A 19,825-nucleotide genomic window follows, 5' to 3' on the forward strand; every position below is an offset into this window, starting at 1 on the left:
TTCACTTTCAGAACCTTATACAGGTAATAATAAAAAGGACTGATATTCTCTAAATACTGGACAAATTGTATTATGTTTTGTATAGCTCATATGTTTTAAAAGGTCACAAACTTTCAAGCATGCATTAAGAATTTTATTCTACTGTTCAATGGGAGTTTAGCACAGCATGAGTACATGGGCCTTACCTAATAACACTATTGATACTCACCAATCTTTCTTAAAAGGGAATTCATTATATAAAGCAGTTATGAAGACACCACAAATTAGAAACTCAACTCATTTCATTGAGTGCAGTACTCACTTAAAATACTTAAAGGGTGGCCTGGCTGGTTCATTGAGTGGAACATGCAACTCTTGATCTCAGGGTTGTGAGTTCAAGCCCCACATTGTGTGTGGAGATTACTTACAAGAAGATCTTTTTAAAAATAATAAAATACTCAAAATAATACTTAGGTATAAATACTTAGGTATAATACTTAGGTATACTTAGGTATAAATCTAACAAACACGTTGAGCAAGTACTCGTATTCTGAAAACTATACAACACTGATGAAAGAAATCAAAGAAGATCTACATAAATGGAGAAATATACTGGGTTCATGGATTAGAACACTCAACAAAGTGAACATGTCAATTCTCCCCAAATTGAAACACAAGTTTAATATGTTCCTATCAAAAATCCACTTAAGACTTTTTGTAGATAAACATCATTCTACAATTTATGTGAAAAAGCAAAAGGAACTAAAATAGCTGAAACAATTCTGAAAAAGGATAAAGTGGGAGGAATCGATGTATTTGACTTAAGACTTACCATGTAACTACTCTTAACAAGAATGGATGGTACTGGTGGATTGACAGATGAAAATGCCAAAGAAGAGATCAGAGAACCCAGATATAGACCCAACAAGTATGACCACATGTGAGATGCTTCCTTGCTTTATGAATCTATTCACTACATATATTACAAATGATCATCAAAGTGTTACCCTCGTGAGTCCTTTAGCTCTTGAACAGCTTCAGATTTTACCCTTTAAATTACTTATCTATTTGCCCAATTACTCATTGACAGACTTTTCAAACAGCTATCTGAGTAAAAAGTAACAATGGTCCTACAATGGTCCTCCCTTCTAAGTGAGCGCTGTACTCTGAATGCTCAGGTTTGACAGCAGCCTGACGTCTAGGTATACAATGTCAGCAGAATAGAAATATGAGGCTCACCTGGAAATTGTTCATTAGGCCATAGTAACAAGGATTGCTTTCACAAGATGAAAAGTCAAAGTTTAATTTGCAGGCTGCAGAAGTACAGTTTGTTAGCTCTGTTACAATAGTGTCATTAACATTCCCAGTGGCATCTCGAACAACACAAGAACCTGAAGGACAAGGGACAATAAGAACAAGCAATATAACTAAAACTTATATTCATTTCAAAATTACATATGTCCATAAAGGAATTTATGGTACTGACTGAACATGAACTGGTTAACAGTATTTACATTTTTAGCATTTACATATAGCATTAACAGTTTAAGTAGATTTACCTGAAACAATTGGAATAGCATCATGGCTCCAAATATTTAAGTAGTGAAACAAAATCTTACAAACTAGTATCTCACACATGCACACTTAAAAACCCCACACATATAACTTTGGAAAATGGTAATGAGCAAAACTGTTTGGTTAAGCAAATATAAAACACTATGTTGGAAGAGTTCTAGATGGTAGAAATGTTTTCCTGTACTCCAAGTATTTAATATGTGAAACATGCCAAAGATCAGACTTCAGGTAATATCAATCTTCTGTGAAGGGAAACAATTTTAACATAAATGAATTATAATTCTATTTAAACCTTAGGCTCAAGTAAGTCTATCCTGATAATAAGACAGTGTGTGATAGCCGAGATTTGCTTAAAAATAACCCATGAGGCAGGAGGAATGGGTACAGGTGAATCAGTATTAACCATATATTTCTATTCCTTGATAACTTTGTTGAAAGTAGGTGATGGTTCATTAGAAAAAGCAGTCTAACTTCTCCAATGAAGGCATGCAAATGGCTAACAGACACATGAAAAAATGTTCATCATCACTAGCCATCAGGGCGATCCAAATCAAAGCCACATTGAGATACCACCTTATACCAGTTAGAATGGCCAAAATTAACAAGACAGTAAACAACATGTGTTGGAGAGGATGAGGAGAAAGGGGAACCCTCTTACACTGTTGGTGGGAATGCAAGTTGGTGCAGCCACTTTGGAAAACAGTGTGGAGATTCCTTAAGAAATTAAAAATAGAGCTTCCCTATGACCCTGCAATTGCACTACTGGGTATTTACCTCAAAGATACAGATGTAGTGAAAAGAAGGGCCATCTGTACCCCAACAATGGAAAGAACCACAGTGGAAAGAACCAAGATACCCTTCAACGGAAGAATGGATAAAGAAGATGTGGTCCATATATACTATGGAGTATTATGCCTCCATCAGAAAATATGAATACCCAACTTTTGTATCAACATGGACAGGACTGGAAGAGATTATGCTGAGTTAAATAAGTCAAGCAGAGAGGGTCAATTATCATATGGTTTCACTTATTTGTGGAGCATAAGGAATAACACGGAGGACATGAGGAGATAGAGAGGAGAAGGGAGTTGGGGGAAGTTGGAGGGGGAGATGAACCATGAGAGACTGTGGACTCTGAGGAATTAACTGAGGGTTTTGGAGGGGAGGGGGATGGGATGTTGGGTGAGCCTGGTGGTGGGTATTATGGAGGGCACGTATTGCATGGAGCACTGGGTATGGTGCATAATAAGTCAAGCAGAGAGAGTCAATTATCATATGGTTTCACTTATTTGTGGAGCATAACAAATAGCATGGAGGACAAGGGGAGTTAGAGAGGAGAAGGGAGTTGGGGGAAATTGGAAGGGGAGGTGAACCATGAGAGACTATGGACTCTGAAAAACAATCTGAGGGGTTTGAAGGGATGGGGCGTGGGAGGTTGGGGGAACCAGGTGGTGGGTATTAGAGAGGGCACAGATTGCATGAAGCACTGGGTGTGGTGCAAAAACAATGAATACTGTTATGCTGAAAATAAATAAACAATGAATTCTGGAACACTGAAAAGAAATTAAAAAAATAAAAATTTTTAAAAAAGAAAAAAGTCTACTTTTGTGTAAAATATAAACTTCCATATTATGACATGACATTTAAAAAGTTTTCTTGGAAAAAAGCACTTGGTTATTTGGAACAATATATGATGTGTAACTATTAGTAAGTAGCATTCCTTAGACATTGGAGGCACTTTTATAGTCCTGTCTCATCATATAGGAGGTAAAAATTTTAAACATTGCAGCCAAAAGTGAGCAACAAACAGAAAGTTAAGTTTGAAAGGGGAATATTTTAATGACCAGACACACTGTATCAAGTTTTTTTCTTTCTGAATTTCTTCATCTAACTTTTGGAGCAGTGTTTAGAAGGTACTTGTGAAACCATCTGGGGTGAGGGGAGAAAAGAGCCCTGTCTACCCTACAGCAGCAATGCTCTTATGTGTTTCCTACTCTAATGTTCTACATTGCAGGTGACTGGGGGAAAAGAGGTTCCCTTACTCTGAATGAGTTACACATCCACTGTTGTAGATACTGGCCCCACTCCTGATTGTCAGGGAGGAAGGGCTACTCCTACTGCTCCAAGGTCTAGTATGGACAGAATGAATTAAGTATGACAGCTCGCAGCCAGAGAGTCAGATACAAACAGAAAACATTTATTTGGTTTAACTAATTATTTTCCGATTTGAAACATAATCAGCTGTATCAATCTTTAAATTAGAACTAAATTTTCCTGAGCCAGGAACTTTTAGGGGAACATGAAAATGTTTTTGCTAAGCTTATATATATATATAAATATAAAAATATATTTTATAAATATATATTTATTTATATAGTATATAAAATATATAAATATAAAAACATATACATACATATGTGTGTATGTATATATATATATATATATATATATATATATATATATATATATATACACACACACACATATATGATTTTTGTTTCTAAATGAATTTCAGAGATCTACCTATGGACTGCAAGAATAAATAGGGGTGCCTGGTAGCTCAGTCCAGGCGTCTGCCTTCAGCTCAGGTCATGAATCAGGGTCCTGGGGTGCAGTCCTGCACTCCCTGCTCAGCAGGGAGTTTGCTTCTCCCTCTCCCTCTGCTCCTCCCCCCGCTCATGCTCTCTTCTCTCTAGCTCACTTTCTCTCTCAAATAAATAAATAAAATCTTTAAAAAAATTTTTTATCTATAGTCACTGCAAGTAAATTATATGTAAATCAATACTTTTTCTTGGGAACATTTCAGCTAAAGAAACTACTTTACTAAGAGTCTTTAAAGAATTGACTAAAGGACAAAATAAAAGCCCTCTTTGCTGGGAAACAATTCTTTAAATCAAGTGTGAGTTATCTTTGGTAAGGAATCACTAAGCTTTCATTTCTTCATGTGTACAACAGTGATTTAGAGACTGGCTGACCACTTAAGTCCTTTCCAGTTCATTTAAAATGCTATGATTTCATGAATATAATAAAAAGTTGAAAACAGGTTCATTCAATTTAGTTAAGACTTAAGTAACACTTTTCATTCAATATAGATTACCCTGTTTATCAAAATCAGTTTTTTTTGGTAAAAAACACCAAACGTTGCTTAAATGTCTTCAAACAATCTTCATACATAGTAAGATTAACACGCAATACAAAATAACCACCATAAACAAAAATATTAAAAATTTTATAAAGATCACAGAGTAGAATGCATTTACTTCTACTACATGAAGTGTATTTTTTATAAATTGTAGCAAAATCAAATTTAAGAGTTTGCCAAGAAGAGTTTACATAATTTTTAATTTACTTTAATTCATAAAGATCCTACAGTAAAAACCACTAAGGCATCTGGGGGTTTAGGTAGTATCTGTAAAACCACTAGTAGTTTACTTAAAACTCTTTCTGAATTAAAACATGCAACTCTTAATCTTTTTTTTTTTTTTTAAGATTTTATTTATTTATTTGACAGACAGAGATCACAAGTAGGCAGAGAGGCTGGCAGAGAGTGAGTGAGAGGAGGAAGCAGGCTCCCCGCTGAGCAGGGAGCCCTATTTGGTGGGGGGGGGGGCTCTATCCCAGGACCCTGGGATCATGACCTGAATTGAAAGCAGAGGCTTTAACCCACTGAGCCACCCAGGCACCCCGCAACTCTTAATCTTTTTATTGAAATATTTCTGCAATTAAAAGTTAGAAATACAGTATCATGGAAATAAATATTTAAAGTATGAATCATGAAATTTCTGAAAGAGAAATGGAAGGCTATTTACCTACAGATACTGCAATTCCTATGTAAACCACCGTAGTAATTAAAATGGCTAAAAGTGTTCCTTTGGGTATGGCTGACTGAGGATCCTAGAAGACAAGAAAAAAAATTTAAGTCTACCTTTAAAAATAAATATATATATACCATTTTTAATACAGAATGGATACAGTACTTCGTAATACTTACTGCAAGATCACCTGAGATATTTGCTCCAGCAAGAATACCAGTTGCAGCAGGAAAAAAGATGGCAAATACAGAAAAGAAAGTTTCTTCCTCTCGAAAATCTGGTCCAAAGTTCTCATTAAATATTTCAGCTGTGGAGAACAAAATATCTTTGGCAATTAATGGACAGCAGATTAGACTCTTATAATTTAGGTCAAGTGTAAGTATTCAAGTTCAAGTACCTGGTAAATTCTTGACCATTTCCTAGTAGAAGCAGGGCATTGCCTGTTTTCCTTTATGAGGGAGCAGTTAATAATCAAAATGATGATTTGACCTGGGTCATGCCTACTATTTTGTGTATCTTAATAATTATGTTTCAAGCACTTTTAACTTGATTGTTATCACTAGTACAAAGGTCAGTCAAAGCATGGATAAACTTCTCAACGTCTGGGGTCAGTAAAAGAGACAGGAAAGGAGGTAGGAAAATAAAAAACATCATACTAATCTGTACCCTTTTTTTTCCCTTATATCTAACTTATATACTATCTGTATAGTTTTCTCTTTCCTTGTGGTGACCTGCTTAATTTTTAATGCTGAATTATTCATCAGGCTTCCATATAATCTTAGCTAAGGCAAACTAGTTAAAGTCCCTTTCCATTTTAACAATAATGAATGCTTCAACTAGTCTTACTATTTCCTTCTATTCTGATGGGCCGTGACACTGAAACAACCAGTTTACTGTCATCCATCCACTTATCCATCATCTGAGTAACTACCATGCACCAGGGTCTTCTACTGGAACCATTAAGCATCTTACTACCTTAGTAAAATGAATGACAAGGCAGCAAAGCAATATCAATCACCAAAAAAGAAAAGTCACATTCTGAAGTATATTTAGATTTATTTATTTCAGACTGAGAAAAATCCCAGATATGCTACTTTTACATTATTTATTACTGTACTAGGTAATAATGCAATACTTTTATAAGGGGCCAAGGATCTGGGAAAAAAAAGAAGGAAATGAAAAACATGGTTTAGCAGATATTTGCAGCTATTTTTAAATCAATGGAAGTCACAAACAGAAAATATATAATTACTAGGAATTTTGTAGAAATAATCATCCCCTAGAATTTTTAACATTTATTTTAGAAATAAGGTTGTAAAAAGAAATGTTAAAAAAATTATAATATAAAAAATTTTAAGTAAGAAATCACTTGTAAGGACAAGAAATGTCACAAATATAATTTATGGAAGCACAAAATGTGAAAATATATCTACCTAAGGGATGCTATTAACTTTCACTTCTGGCATGGCTAATCAACACCTTTTCCCCCAATCCAGAAAATCAGGAATTTAAAGTCCCTTTTAGAAGTAGGCACAAGCAGGAGAACCTGGGTGGCTCAGTGGGTTAAGCCTCTGCCTTTGGCTCAGGTCATGATCTCAGGGTCCTGGGATTGAGCCCCGCATTGGGCTCTCTGCTCAGCAGGGATCCTGCTTCCCCCTATCTCTCTGCCTGCCTCTCTGCCGACCTGTGATCTCTCTCTCTGTCAAATAAATAAATAAAATCTTAAAAAAAAAAAAAGAAGAAGAAGAAGAAGTAGGCATGAGCAGTAGTAGTAAAAACAGGTATCACATTATCAACCCAGGACCAGTAGGCACAAACAATGGATGAGTGTCACTGGTTAAGGGAGAAACCTTGAACAATTCCTATCAGAAAACTAACCATGCAACTAAATCAGTGTCTGAGAGAACCAAACCAGTGCCACTCACAAATAATGAAGTACTGCATGTTGTTACCAGTGAGCCAAAAGATTAGTAAGTATACACCCAAATGTAAACCAACTAGATCTCTAGGACCCACAGTTTGGGTCGCCTGATTTTTTTTTTCCCTAGTAAGACTTTGTGAAGGAAGAAATGCACTGAAATACATCCTGTATCTTTTCATAGATCTGTAAGAGTTGCTCTGGGCTGAATGACTAGGGAGTATCACAGTTAGGCCTCTTCTTCCAGGGCTTCAAAACAAGGAGTTTCTTGAGTAGTTTTGGTCACCTGAAGACACATCTATTACCCTAAGTGGTAAACCTCTCTGACGCTAATACAAATGTTCTTCCTGGCGCCATTTCACCCTGTGCAGATGCAGGTGCAGACTGGTTCCATTAGGTGGAGAGCAGGGGATGGTGACGGGGTGACAAATAGAGAGACTTAAGGAAATAAAAAATGCAAGTAAATTTCACCAGCAGGGACAATTAGAAGCAGAATGAAAACGGTCACAAAGATTAAAACTGTAGAAAATCCTCACAATGTATGATGTAAAACTGTCAAATAACCGAAGTGGCCATTATACCATGAGTGTTTCCTTCATAGGTATAGGCATGTTTAGACTGTTGTGTTGAAATACAGCTAACAGAATGAAAAAGCCACATGAGCATAAAAGTCACCATTTTAGTCACAAACTCCTAAAATGGCAGAGAACAAAGACACCTTTCCTCAGGAGCACTAATTTTTCTAAATTCTAACATCTTTTGATGCTAAGAATGAAAAATGGAAGACGTAAATAAAAGTAGTATTTTACTCTGATCATAACATACATTAACAGAGACAACACTAAATTGGATTGTTAATTAGTGTGAGTCACTCCACCAAGAGCAATTATATTACAAATTATCTACAGTGTATTATCTTTATTTACTAGTAAAATGCTGTAACATGCACAAAATATAGTAAAAAAAAATGTCAAAAGGACAGTCTATATTTTTTTTACTTACATTTATAACCAAAGAAACCTTTGGGCTTCTTGCTCTCCAATGGGATAAATGTTCCTATGACGAAATCAGCAATCGCAAGTAGGAGAATCACCAAAAGAACAATCTGAGCCTGGAATTTTAAACATGAAAAATCAAAATCAAATCTCTCATGTCTCTACACTGATTGAGTTTCATTACCATATAACTTCTGTGACTGAAGGGATTTGTCTTGTTTTCCCAGTGCCTCAAAAAGGTTTTTGAGGCATTCAATAAACTTATACTATATGAGCGATCTTTAAAGAACTATCCTAAAATGTTCAATATACCAGGGGAAAAATGGATAGTGTAAGTAGGATCATGCCAAATATTTCTGAAATGAATTCAAGATGTGCATGCCACCACACAAATCATAAAGCACTATAAATTCCACAACTCTGCAGGCTTTGCATCCTTTACCATTATTTACGGTCCCCTCCAATGGAAGTACAATCTTGACATGGGGAACTCATTTGCTACAAAAACAAGTTTTACACCAGGTCCAAGCACAATGTTGAATGTCTGACAGCCACAGGAAAAGAAGAAAAAAATACAGAAAGAAAAAGACAATATCCAGAAGGAAGACTGAAGTAGCAATGGGACTGGAAGGAACAATCTATGAGAACTTCCATCTTTCCTCCTACACTCGTTTTGTTTTGTTTCAGTGACATATAACTGACATGTAACAATCTATCAGTTTCTGGTGTACCACATAACAATTCAATATTTATACACATGTAATTGTAAAGTGATCACCCCAATAAGTCTAGTTAATATCCAGGACCATACATAATTTAAAAATTGTTTTTCTTGTGATGAAAACTTTTAAGATCTACTCTTTTTAAAATGCAACTTTTAAATATGCAGTATAGTATTAACTCTAGTCACCATGCTGTACACTACATCCCTCTGAGATTTATTTGATAACAGCAATTTTATACATTTGACTCCTTTCACTATTTTGCCATATTCCCCCACCTCTCCGCTTCCACTCTTCACCTCCCAATAAAGTTAGGCAGATACTCATGAAAACCTGTGTCATCCATGGAAATAAAAACTGCTTAAGTGCTCATTCTGTCCTATGTAGGATGAAATTCTATTCTTTTCAGTTAAGTCAAATGGTTAAAAGTATAAGTAAATGATTTAATTATATACTAATGACTTAAAAAAACAACCTTGGGAAAATTATTCTTTCCAAATTGCCTAATTTTTGATATGATAAATATTATTATGGCTCATATATAGCAGAAATATATGATCTTACATGATTTATAAAAGGAAACATGACTCCTAGAGGGGACTTGGAGATCCTCAGCAGATCCATGTGGACACGCACCAGTCAGGAAAACAGCTGTACTGAAGAATATTCTCTCAGAGATAAAGAAATAATGCCAGGTGCTCTGCCTACAAGTTATTAACATGTGACTTCAGCAACTTTTCCCAGAAACAGCAGTCCTGGCTTTGGTAGCCATGATTTCTGAGACATCAACAGCAAGGAGCGAGATGAGCTTCTCTAATCTCTTACAGGCACTAACTTGACATTTATTACCCCTGTATTTATTTTTGAAATTGAACTGTTAAATTACAAAGCCAAGAGTTTAATTTGGGCTACCAGACATATTGACCTGAGTGATTCTAAATAACTTCAATCAAGATTAAGGGAGGGGAGGGGAAAAGAGGGAGGGGAGAGAGGGGGCAGGATGTCCAAAGTCAGAAAGTACTGTATTTAAGTGGATGCTTAGACTGACTGTTATCTTTGAACATTCCCTGCCTTGTCGATAGAAAATAACCTGATACATAAACTTCCCTGAAAATGGCCACTTAAGGATATTTAAAATCTAAAAATATTACCACACTTTAGAGTAGTCCCTAAACAAAAGCTCTAAAAGTTCATATGTTAAATACGTACAGATATTCCAATGAGTTCATTACTTACTTTTGCTTCCCATTCCATTCCAGCCACTGAAATACCTAAGAGGATCACCACAGTAATGGCTCCAATAATTCGAATATCATTGATTTCATCTATCATAAGTATGGAATGTTCCTAGAAAACGAGAATTACAAATATAATGAACAATTTCAGTTATTCAGATAAATTCTTTAATTCTTCTGGAAACACTTCAGAGATATCAGAATTTATTTCATAAAGAAGTGGAATAAATACCTATGTAAGGAATGAACAGGGAGGCCTAAGAAAAAGGAATAAATAACTATGTACTACTGAGGCACCATTCAAGAAACTCAAGACATCAAATATATGATCAAATTAATAATGCTATATTTAATACAGACTTAAATCAAAAATGAAATTGCTAACAAGCAAAGAAAAATTATAATACATTTAAGCAGGACTCACAGTTAGCATTTTTTAAAGACATATATTTTGTATTATTGTGATTAGTAAATTCATGTTTTTAATGGTCTTTTATGTTGCATAAGAAAAAGAAAAAGAGATGAATACACGTTCATGCAGATGTCCAAAAACACACACTGTTCCCACTCTAACAAGCAAAAGTATTTGTGGTTTAATATCTATGACATTAAAAACATGCTAAATTAAATAACAAAAGAATATTAACTCTCAATAGTTATACTGCTCACTTTCTTACAGCCCTTGCTTTTCCTATCTCTTAAGGCCTATACAACTAAGGTCAATGCCAACATAAGTGCCAGTCTCTCTCAAATCTTACACTTCCTAATGGGCGGCTTCCGACCACAGAAGAACAGAGTTACAACCTAATCTAACATGATGAACAGCTGTAAGTGTCTCTCCAGGTCGCTCTCAGTTAATAATGCTGAATCCTATTTCACTTCTGCAGCTTTAACTACACACATCCCAATGACTCTTTTCAAACAAATCCTCTTCTCAATGCCAGGGCAGTATTATCAACTACTTCCTGGCCAGCTCTACTTGGCTATACCTCTAGTTCTTCCAATCAGACATCCCAAACTACACTGTCCTGTGCTGCTCTTTCTCAGTGAATGCCATTACTCTCCATTTAAACCTCCAACTCAGAAATCTATTTTTTGTATGTAAATCTATATGTCTATGTATTTATATATATGAATCTATATCTATAAACCTGAAATCCTTTCTCTTTTCTCTAATTTCCCTTTCTCTTTCTCTAATTTGCTATATATCAGTAATCATCAAGTCCACTCATTTGACTTTCTAAAAATCTCTCCAGTTCACCAATACCTCTCTAGCTACACTGGTCATTGTTTGAATATACACCACCATCCTTTTTCCAGGATAGCTTTAACTTTCTAAATGGTCTCCCTCTCCACCAGTAATCCCTCAGATCCATGCCCTATACTATGGTTCCATGTTTCTTCAAGCCCCAATATGATCCTATTCCAGCCCCTAACTCCAACTGAGATTAAGACCCCAATTTAATAGCAAACAATACCTTTACTGATTTGACCCTTTTTTGCCTCTCTAGTCTTAAATCTCTATTTTATGCTACAATTATATAGAAATATTTACAGAATTAAAAAAAAACAAAACAAAACAAAACACACCATACTCTACCCCTTCTGGGCCCTTGTTCCCTTTTCTCTCCTATTCCCTCATGGCACATCCCACCTCTCCTACCTGCCTGCTGACTCCTAGACTCCCGTCCTTGGAAAACCCTTACTCACACTCCTTTGTGACCCCCGCCCCTTTCCTAGGTGGTAGTAAGTGATTACCTTTTGTGTTGCCAAAGTCTTCTATAACTACCCACTTCTGACAAGGTATTATCATTACTTTGTCTATCTCCTAAACTAAACTTCTTGAAGGACACGTTTTGTGTTCATCACTGCTTTCCTAGGATCCAATATGAGGAGTGGCACATAGCCCTCAATAACGATTTAGGAAACCAATGTCTAGAAGTGGAAATTACCTTAAGCAACTCCACCACGGTTTCTGCAAATCCAACAACATACATAGCAACTGCAACAGCATTGGCAAAAGCAAAGATCAGTCCAATTGCACCACCAAATTCTGGCCCTAGACTTCTAGATATTAAATAATATGCTCCTCCTATGGGAAAGGGAAAAAAAACAAAAACACTCAAGTTAGAATTTAAATGTCAAACAATCCTCTTAATTACACAAAAGAGTTCAGAAAGCACATGCCTTCAATAAGCACGACTGTTAAATTAATAAGCAAGTGGGTGAGCATATTTTCAGGAAGAAACATCCCAAAAGAATTCTTTACAACCCACTTCATTCATTAACAGTTCTCAACATCCAGAGAATTCTGCCCATATCAAATATAAAATCATCTGGCCTTTTAAATCCCTATTCTCTCTTCTACAGCTTAGACTAGGATGGACAAAAGCCTCCTTCTCATATTCATAGATACAATATCATCTCCTAATGGTTTTCTAAGTAGAGTTTTAGTCTTAATGTAAATCACAGTTGAGATGACTGCAATAACCTAAATTGGCATGGTAATTTCTTGGTAACATGACCACTAAGACTCAAAAAAATTTCCAAAGAAATCACAAAGAACAGCAAGCATAAGGTGATATCCTAAATAGATATAATTTATAGTTTAATAAATCCTGACTAAATGCAATAGTCAACAAGGACATTAAACGAACTATCATGAAACATATATTTTTCTAACTTAAATAATCAGTATTATGATTTTGAGTCAATCTAATGCTTAGTTGATATCTCTAAGAATTCTTCTAAAATTCTATTTTATTTCTGGCCTCTAGGTCATAATCAAACTTAGTTTTAATAATAATGAAGTTACACAAACTTATATACATATTTTTAGATACTGATGAACTGCTTAATTCTTAAGGCCATAGGAAGAGGGACGCCTGTGGCTCAGTCAGTCAAGCATCTGCCTTTGGCTCGGGTCATGATCCCAGGGTCCTAGGATGGAGCCCCATATCAAGCTCCTTGCTCAGTGGGGAGCCTACTTCTCCTTCTGCCAGCTGCTCCCCCTGCTTATGTTTCCTTTCTCTGTCTCTGACAAATAAATAAAATCTTAAAAAAAAAAAAGACCATATGATGAAATGCCATTTAATACCTGAGTATTTCTCCTGTTCTCTCAGTATAATAAAGACAAATTTAACAAAAAATTCTATAGTTCAATAAAGTACAAAAGCATGCCAACTTCATTCTGGAAATACCCTAATATATTTCATAGTTAATTCTATCAAATCTCTCAAAATACATTATAAATCCATCCACCCTAAACTTCCTTAGTTACTTATTTCACCATAATTTCTACCACCCTGGAATCCTCAAGAAAAAAATGCAACCTGATCATTTGTAATGACTGATCTTATGGTTTTTAATCTGATGAAATTACCTAGGAATTTCCCAGAAATATTTCTGAACACTAAAAAATTCTAATGGACTTAAAGACAAATTTTTCATAAAATAAAGATCTTAGCCTAAGACATTAAATTCATTATAATTAATCACAAGAAAAATCCCTGAAATACTTTAATTATCAAGACTATATTTAACATATATGTTCACAAAATTGATTTACACTATTTCATTTACTGCTTATACCAACAATGAATTACATTTTATCCTGACTTCACAGATGAGAAAATTAGGTCACCATGAAAAGTTAGTTAAGTGATATCCAGGATCTAGGCTGGCATCTGGCTCCCTGCCAAGTGGGGAGTCCTCTTCTTCCCTCTCCCTTGCTCCTCTCCCCCACTGTGCTCACTTGCTTGCTCTCTCAAATAATAAAATCTTTAAAAAAAATAAGTGAGACTGAGAAACATCACCAATAGGACCTATAAAAACAAAGAATTAATTCATGATGTACTTTATAGTTTTGATTTCAAGTCTCTTTATTACTAAGAAGAAAAAATAGATATCTTAAGGTGCATTTAATATGGCAAAACATAATGAGAAGGGCAATTCTCCCTGGGAATTATGAATATAAGTAGGCAAATTCTGACATTTCAGAACTATTTTTATTTTTATTTTTTTTTAAAAGATTTTATTTATTTATTTGACAGAGAGAGATCACAAGCAGGCAGAGAGGCAGGCAGAGAGAGAGGAGGAAGCAGGCTCCCTGCTGAGCAGAGAGCCCGATGCGGGGCTTGATCCCAGGACCCTGAGATCATGACCTGAGCCGAAGGCAGCAGCTTAACCCACTGAGCCACCCAGGCGCCCCTCAGAACTATTTTTAAATAGTTTAAAATATCTACAATTTAAAATATTTAAACCTTAAAGCCCCACAACTAGTTTTGTTAATTTTTAAAAGATTTTTATTTTTTTTCCAAGAAAATAAAGAGTTCATGGATAATAAAGAATATAAGAGTATCTGCTAATCTCACTACACTTTTACTCCTGATGAAAAGCAAACATTCTCTGCCCTGTTTCTTTCACTTCTACTACTGCTTCCTACAGACAACCAGTTTTAAAAGCAGTTTTTTTTTTTTTGTTTTGTTTTGTTTTGTTTTTATCAAAATCAAAGATAGTATTAAAGACCTACCACTTAGAGAGACTGGTCTGTTATTTTTACTAATAAGCATAAAGCAGGTATTCATCTTGAATATAAAATTTCTATTTTGTTAAAAATTACATTTTACTTAATTCTAGCTAAATACTGTTATCATTCCCATTTTACAGATGAGAAAATCAAGGCTTAGAGAGGTTAAGTAAATTGACCAAGGTCATACAAGCAGCCAGGGAAGAACTGGACTTAAACCCAGGTCTGGCTCCAGTCCTTATCATACAATATGCATGACAAATATCAGTCTTTTGTTATGACCGAAAATGGCAATGAGAAGGAAGAATTACGAATGAGTAAAAGGCATCAATAGACAAAAGTAACTACTTTCTTTTAAAAAAATCTATTTGTCAAACAAACACAGAATTTAATGTTGAAAAAATATTCTTCACGGGGTTTCGTAATATGGCCATAAACTACACCCAACTCATGCGTGTAGAGGACATAAATGAGTCAGATACCAGAGTACTAAGTAATGATACTACATACAACTGGGGTCCATTTTCATCACATATTGATTTGGGGTTGTATGTCCCTATAGCTCTTCCTAAATTTCACATCAATAACAAAACCCCAACTAGGTTAACCAAGAGCCTAAGATTAAAAATGTATTATTGGCTATAAAATAAGTGTCAGCAAATTTCAAAGATCTGAAGTGATACAGTGAATGTTACTGACCACAAAAGAATTAAATTAAATGTATGGAAGATCCCTAATATCTGTAAATTACGCAACATACTTTAAAGTAAACCACTAGTTAAAGAATAAACCACAGGGAAGTTAAAAAGTACTTTTAGTGAATGATGATGAAAATAGAACATATCAAAATTAGTGGGATATACCTAACACAGAAATTATAGAGGAACTTTTTCAAATGTTTGTATTGAAATGACATAAAATCAATGATCTAACAAGAAACTAAAAAAAAAAAAAAAAAAAGAGTAAATAAAACCTAAAAGAGAAACAAAGTAATAAAGAACAGAAACCAATAAAGGAAAATCAGCAAAGACAAAAGTTATTTTTAAAAACATTAACAGAACTGGTAGACAATGAACAAGACAAAAACAAAAAAGAAAACATAAATAAACCAAATCACTAATGAAAAAAGGGACATACAGTTATAAATCCCATAGTCATTAAGAAGTTAAAAGGTAATATAATCAATTTATTACAATGAATATGCAACTCAGATGAAATGGATGTCCAAACTGTGGTAAGAAGAGGAAAATGATTAAATCTTATAGCTAACTAAGAAATTAAATTAGTAATAAAAACCTCCACACACACACACACACACACACACACACACACATACACACATACACAATTTATAAAAACTACAGGTCTAGATAACTTCACTGAAGAGGAGGTGAAAAGATCAATTTGACACAAATTCTTTCAGAAAACAAAGGAGGAGGAGATGCCAGCCAATATCCCTTTTAAGACGGGCATCATCCTGATACCAAAATCTGACAAAGGTTATTAGAAAGAAAGAAGATTTCAGATGAATATTCCTCATGATCTTAGACTCAGAAATTCTTAACAAAATGTTAGCAAATAAAATGTTGCAGAAAATGTAATATCTCTTAGGAAGTGGGGCCTACAAATGCTAGGTTAAGATTCAAAAAACCATATTAATTTGTGAAAGTAACAGATTAAGGGAGGAAAACCATATAACCATGTCAGAAGACATAGGAAAAGCACAACACAATTTAATATCCACTCATGATAAATACTCTCAGCAACTTAGAACGATAACTTTCTCAATCTGACAAATGACATTTTCAAAAAACCCATAGTCAACATCTTCTTACTTGTGATATGTTGAACTTACTCTACATAAGAATGAGCACGAGGCAAAGATGTCTAGTCTCATCACTTTTATTTACCACTGTACTGGAAATCCTAACTAATTCAACAAATGAAAGAGAGAGAGAAAGGAGAAAAAAAATCTAAAAATTGGCAAGAAAAAATATAAGCCATATCTATTCACAGATGACCTGTCTATTTATGTTTATCAAGATCACAGAGTAATGGTGTCAAAATACTAAAGGCTATTTTACTTCTCTATATAAGAAACAAAACATGGAAAATAAAATTTACAAATACCATTTATAACCAAAGAACATGAAAAACTTAAGGATAAATTTAATAAAATATAGGCAAAACATCTATACTGGAAAATATAAAACACTACTATAAGAAACAAAAGATCTAAATAAATGGAGAGAGACAAATTTTCATAAACTGCAAGATTCATTATTATTAACATAACCATTCTCCCCAAAAATATTTTTAAGACTGGAATACCAAACCCCATTAAGATTTTATGGGCTTTTTGTTTGTTTTTTTTTTAACAGAAATTAGTACACCTAGTCCAAAAATTTAGGTAGAAATACAAAGGATCTTGAAGAGCCAAAACAATCTTGAAAAAGAACAAAGTTGAAAGACAGAAATTATAAAGGTAAGCAATCAACAGTAACTGGCAAAATTACTTCCATAATTCTCCCGTAAATGGGAGAAACAAACTTATCAAAGGAACAAGCATACAATCCAGACAATACACAAACAATTGATTTTTCAACAATGGTACCAAAGTTAATTCAAAAGAGAGAAGATAGCCATTTTAATAAATGGTGCTAGACCAAGTAGATACCTATGCAGGGAGGTAGGGAGGGAGGAGAAGCACACTCTTTGTCTCACTAATACACAAAAATTTGAAACTATTGACAGTCAAAAACCTAAGTTAAAAATATAAAGATTCTAGACAAAAAGAGAAAATTTCTTCATAACCCTTGAGATATGCAAAAGATTTCAGGTCACTACAAAAAAAAGCCCTAGCCATAAAAGAAAACTCAAGAATCTGGATTTCTTCAAAATGGTAAACTTCTGCACTTGGTAAAAAAAGATTAAGAGAATTATTAAAGTGATGAGGCAAAGTTGAAAACTGGGGAAAAAAATACATACATTAAACAAATCAACTGTATTCAGAATATATTTTTTTTAAAAATTCCTACAAATAAATAAAAGATAATACAACTTAAAAATCAGCAAAAGATTTGAATATATTACAACAGAAGATGTACAAGTGGTCATAAGCACATGTAAAGATGCTTACTATAATTAATCATCCACAAGAGTAGGTATAATTAAAAATACATAACAAGTGTTGGTAACAATGTAGAAAAACTGGAAGTCTCATATATTGCTGGCGGTAGTATAAAATGGCACAACCACTATGGAAAACATTTGGCAATTTCTTATAAATGAGACATACAAGTACCTCACAAATCAACAAATCCACTCATAGGTAATCTCCCAATGTATGTTATATGATACAACCACAAAGACTTGAATAAGACTGTTTCTGTCAGTTTATTCATAATAGCCTCACCCTAAAAATAATCCCAGTGTCCTGCAATAGGTACTAAATAATTTATTGTTACTATAGGTATACAGTCATAAAATAATGTATAGTAATGCTACACTACAACAAACTACTAACATATAGAATAACACGGATGAATCCCCAAAACTCTATATTGTGGTGAGACACAAAAAGAGTACCTTCTGTAGAACACAATTCCATCCTGGGCTAGAGGTGAGAGAATGATTATAAAGGAAACTTCCAGTATGATGAAAATAGTATGTATTTTGTTTGAGCTAGATTTATATACTTATCGAAACTCAAAGAACTGTAAACTTAAAATGTGTGCATTTCACATGTGAATTTTACTCTAATAATATTGACCTAATTAACTATAAATCTATTGTCAACAACTACCATTTCAAAATTTAAAAATGGTACAAAATGATATGGCAAAAAAAATTTCATGTGCTATACTTCAAGAGAAGATTAAATACATCTTAAGCAAGTTCATCAACTCACTGCTTTTAACGAAAGGAGACAGAAGTTACTTCTAAGCTAGACCATGGGTTAAATCAAAGTTTTGTTTTGTTTTGTTTTTGAAGCTTTTCTTAAAAGGCCATTAAATCAGGGCACCTAGGTGGCTCGGGAGGTTAGGCATTCAACACTTGATTTTGGCTGAGGTCATGATTCCAGGGTTATGGGATGGAGCCCTGTGGTGGGCTCCATGTTCAGCAGAGTGTCTGCTCAAGATTCTCTCTCTCCTTCTGCCCCTACCCTCTGCATGTATATTCTCTCCTTCTCTCAAATAAATCAATCTTTAAAAAAAAGAAAAAGCAATTAAGTCCATAAATTCATCTACATTTTTTTGGTAAAAACAACCCAACCCAAGTTCAGGATTAGCATCAAACATCTGCCAAATGAACAGAGTTGTGACCCAGATTCTTCATCACCACCTAGCACCAACCCTCTCCATTCACTTCTGTGGTTCTTAGGTGTAACCTCACAGAATCCTAATACTGTAAGGCAATTCACTGGTCATCAGGCCAACTTCCTCATTTTATATAAGGATACAGAGATAAAGGTTAAGTAGTGACTTTAAGCAACAGTGATGGATAAAGCCATGGAAAGACCAAAGTGATGTGTTGATTAGTCCTACAAGTAAAATCAACACTAAAATGACTGCCTCATCTATTTCATATTGTTCTAAGAATTGATTTAAAACTCCTTGGAAGAATAAAGCCCGATTATAACTCTATTTTAAATTTGTGTAAAATACTAAAAATCTTTATCCTTGGCTGTTACTAACATACAGAATTCCATGAGTGGTATATAAGGGTAACAAAGGTTTCTGCAAAGTAGACAACATTTTATTAAAAAAAAAATCAACTTTATCCTGTTTCTTTTTTCAAACAGGAGTCACTGGATTTGAAAACTCTTTCCAAGAGCTCTGTCTTGCCAATTTTTGTTATAAAGCATTAATCAATGATTTCCTTAGTTTCTTCTACTAAGAACCCAGAGTTAACCAATGTGAATGTGCATGGTCAGTTTTACTTTTGATTAGGAGTACATTTATCAATCAATCTTTGTAGAAAATGGGATTACCATACACAGCTATTATGAACATTCAGAACAAATGAACTGAACTCAAATGGCACCTTCAAAATAAAATA

General features: G+C 34.4%; 1 protein-coding gene across 2 annotated transcripts in view; it reads right to left on the minus strand.

Annotated features, from left to right (window-relative positions):
• The window catches only part of LOC111140904 (solute carrier family 12 member 2), a 107,057-nt gene that overhangs the window by 45,736 nt on the left and 41,496 nt on the right, over nt 1-19,825 (minus strand). For both annotated transcript variants that reach the window (XM_022493158.1, XM_022493159.1), the window contains exons 5-10: nt 12,189-12,328; nt 10,238-10,348; nt 8,287-8,395; nt 5,546-5,673; nt 5,364-5,448; nt 1,219-1,370 (exon numbers count right to left, since the gene is read on the minus strand). In XM_022493158.1, coding sequence (XP_022348866.1) covers nt 1,219-1,370; nt 5,364-5,448; nt 5,546-5,673; nt 8,287-8,395; nt 10,238-10,348; nt 12,189-12,328 — 725 coding nt within the window. The remainder of the gene's footprint in view (nt 1-1,218; nt 1,371-5,363; nt 5,449-5,545; nt 5,674-8,286; nt 8,396-10,237; nt 10,349-12,188; nt 12,329-19,825) is intronic.

The sequence above is a fragment of the Enhydra lutris genome, unplaced genomic scaffold (assembly GCF_002288905.1).
Source record: "Enhydra lutris kenyoni isolate GAN:26980312 unplaced genomic scaffold, ASM228890v2 scaffoldscaffold5, whole genome shotgun sequence".
Lineage (NCBI taxonomy): Eukaryota > Metazoa > Chordata > Mammalia > Carnivora > Mustelidae > Enhydra > Enhydra lutris.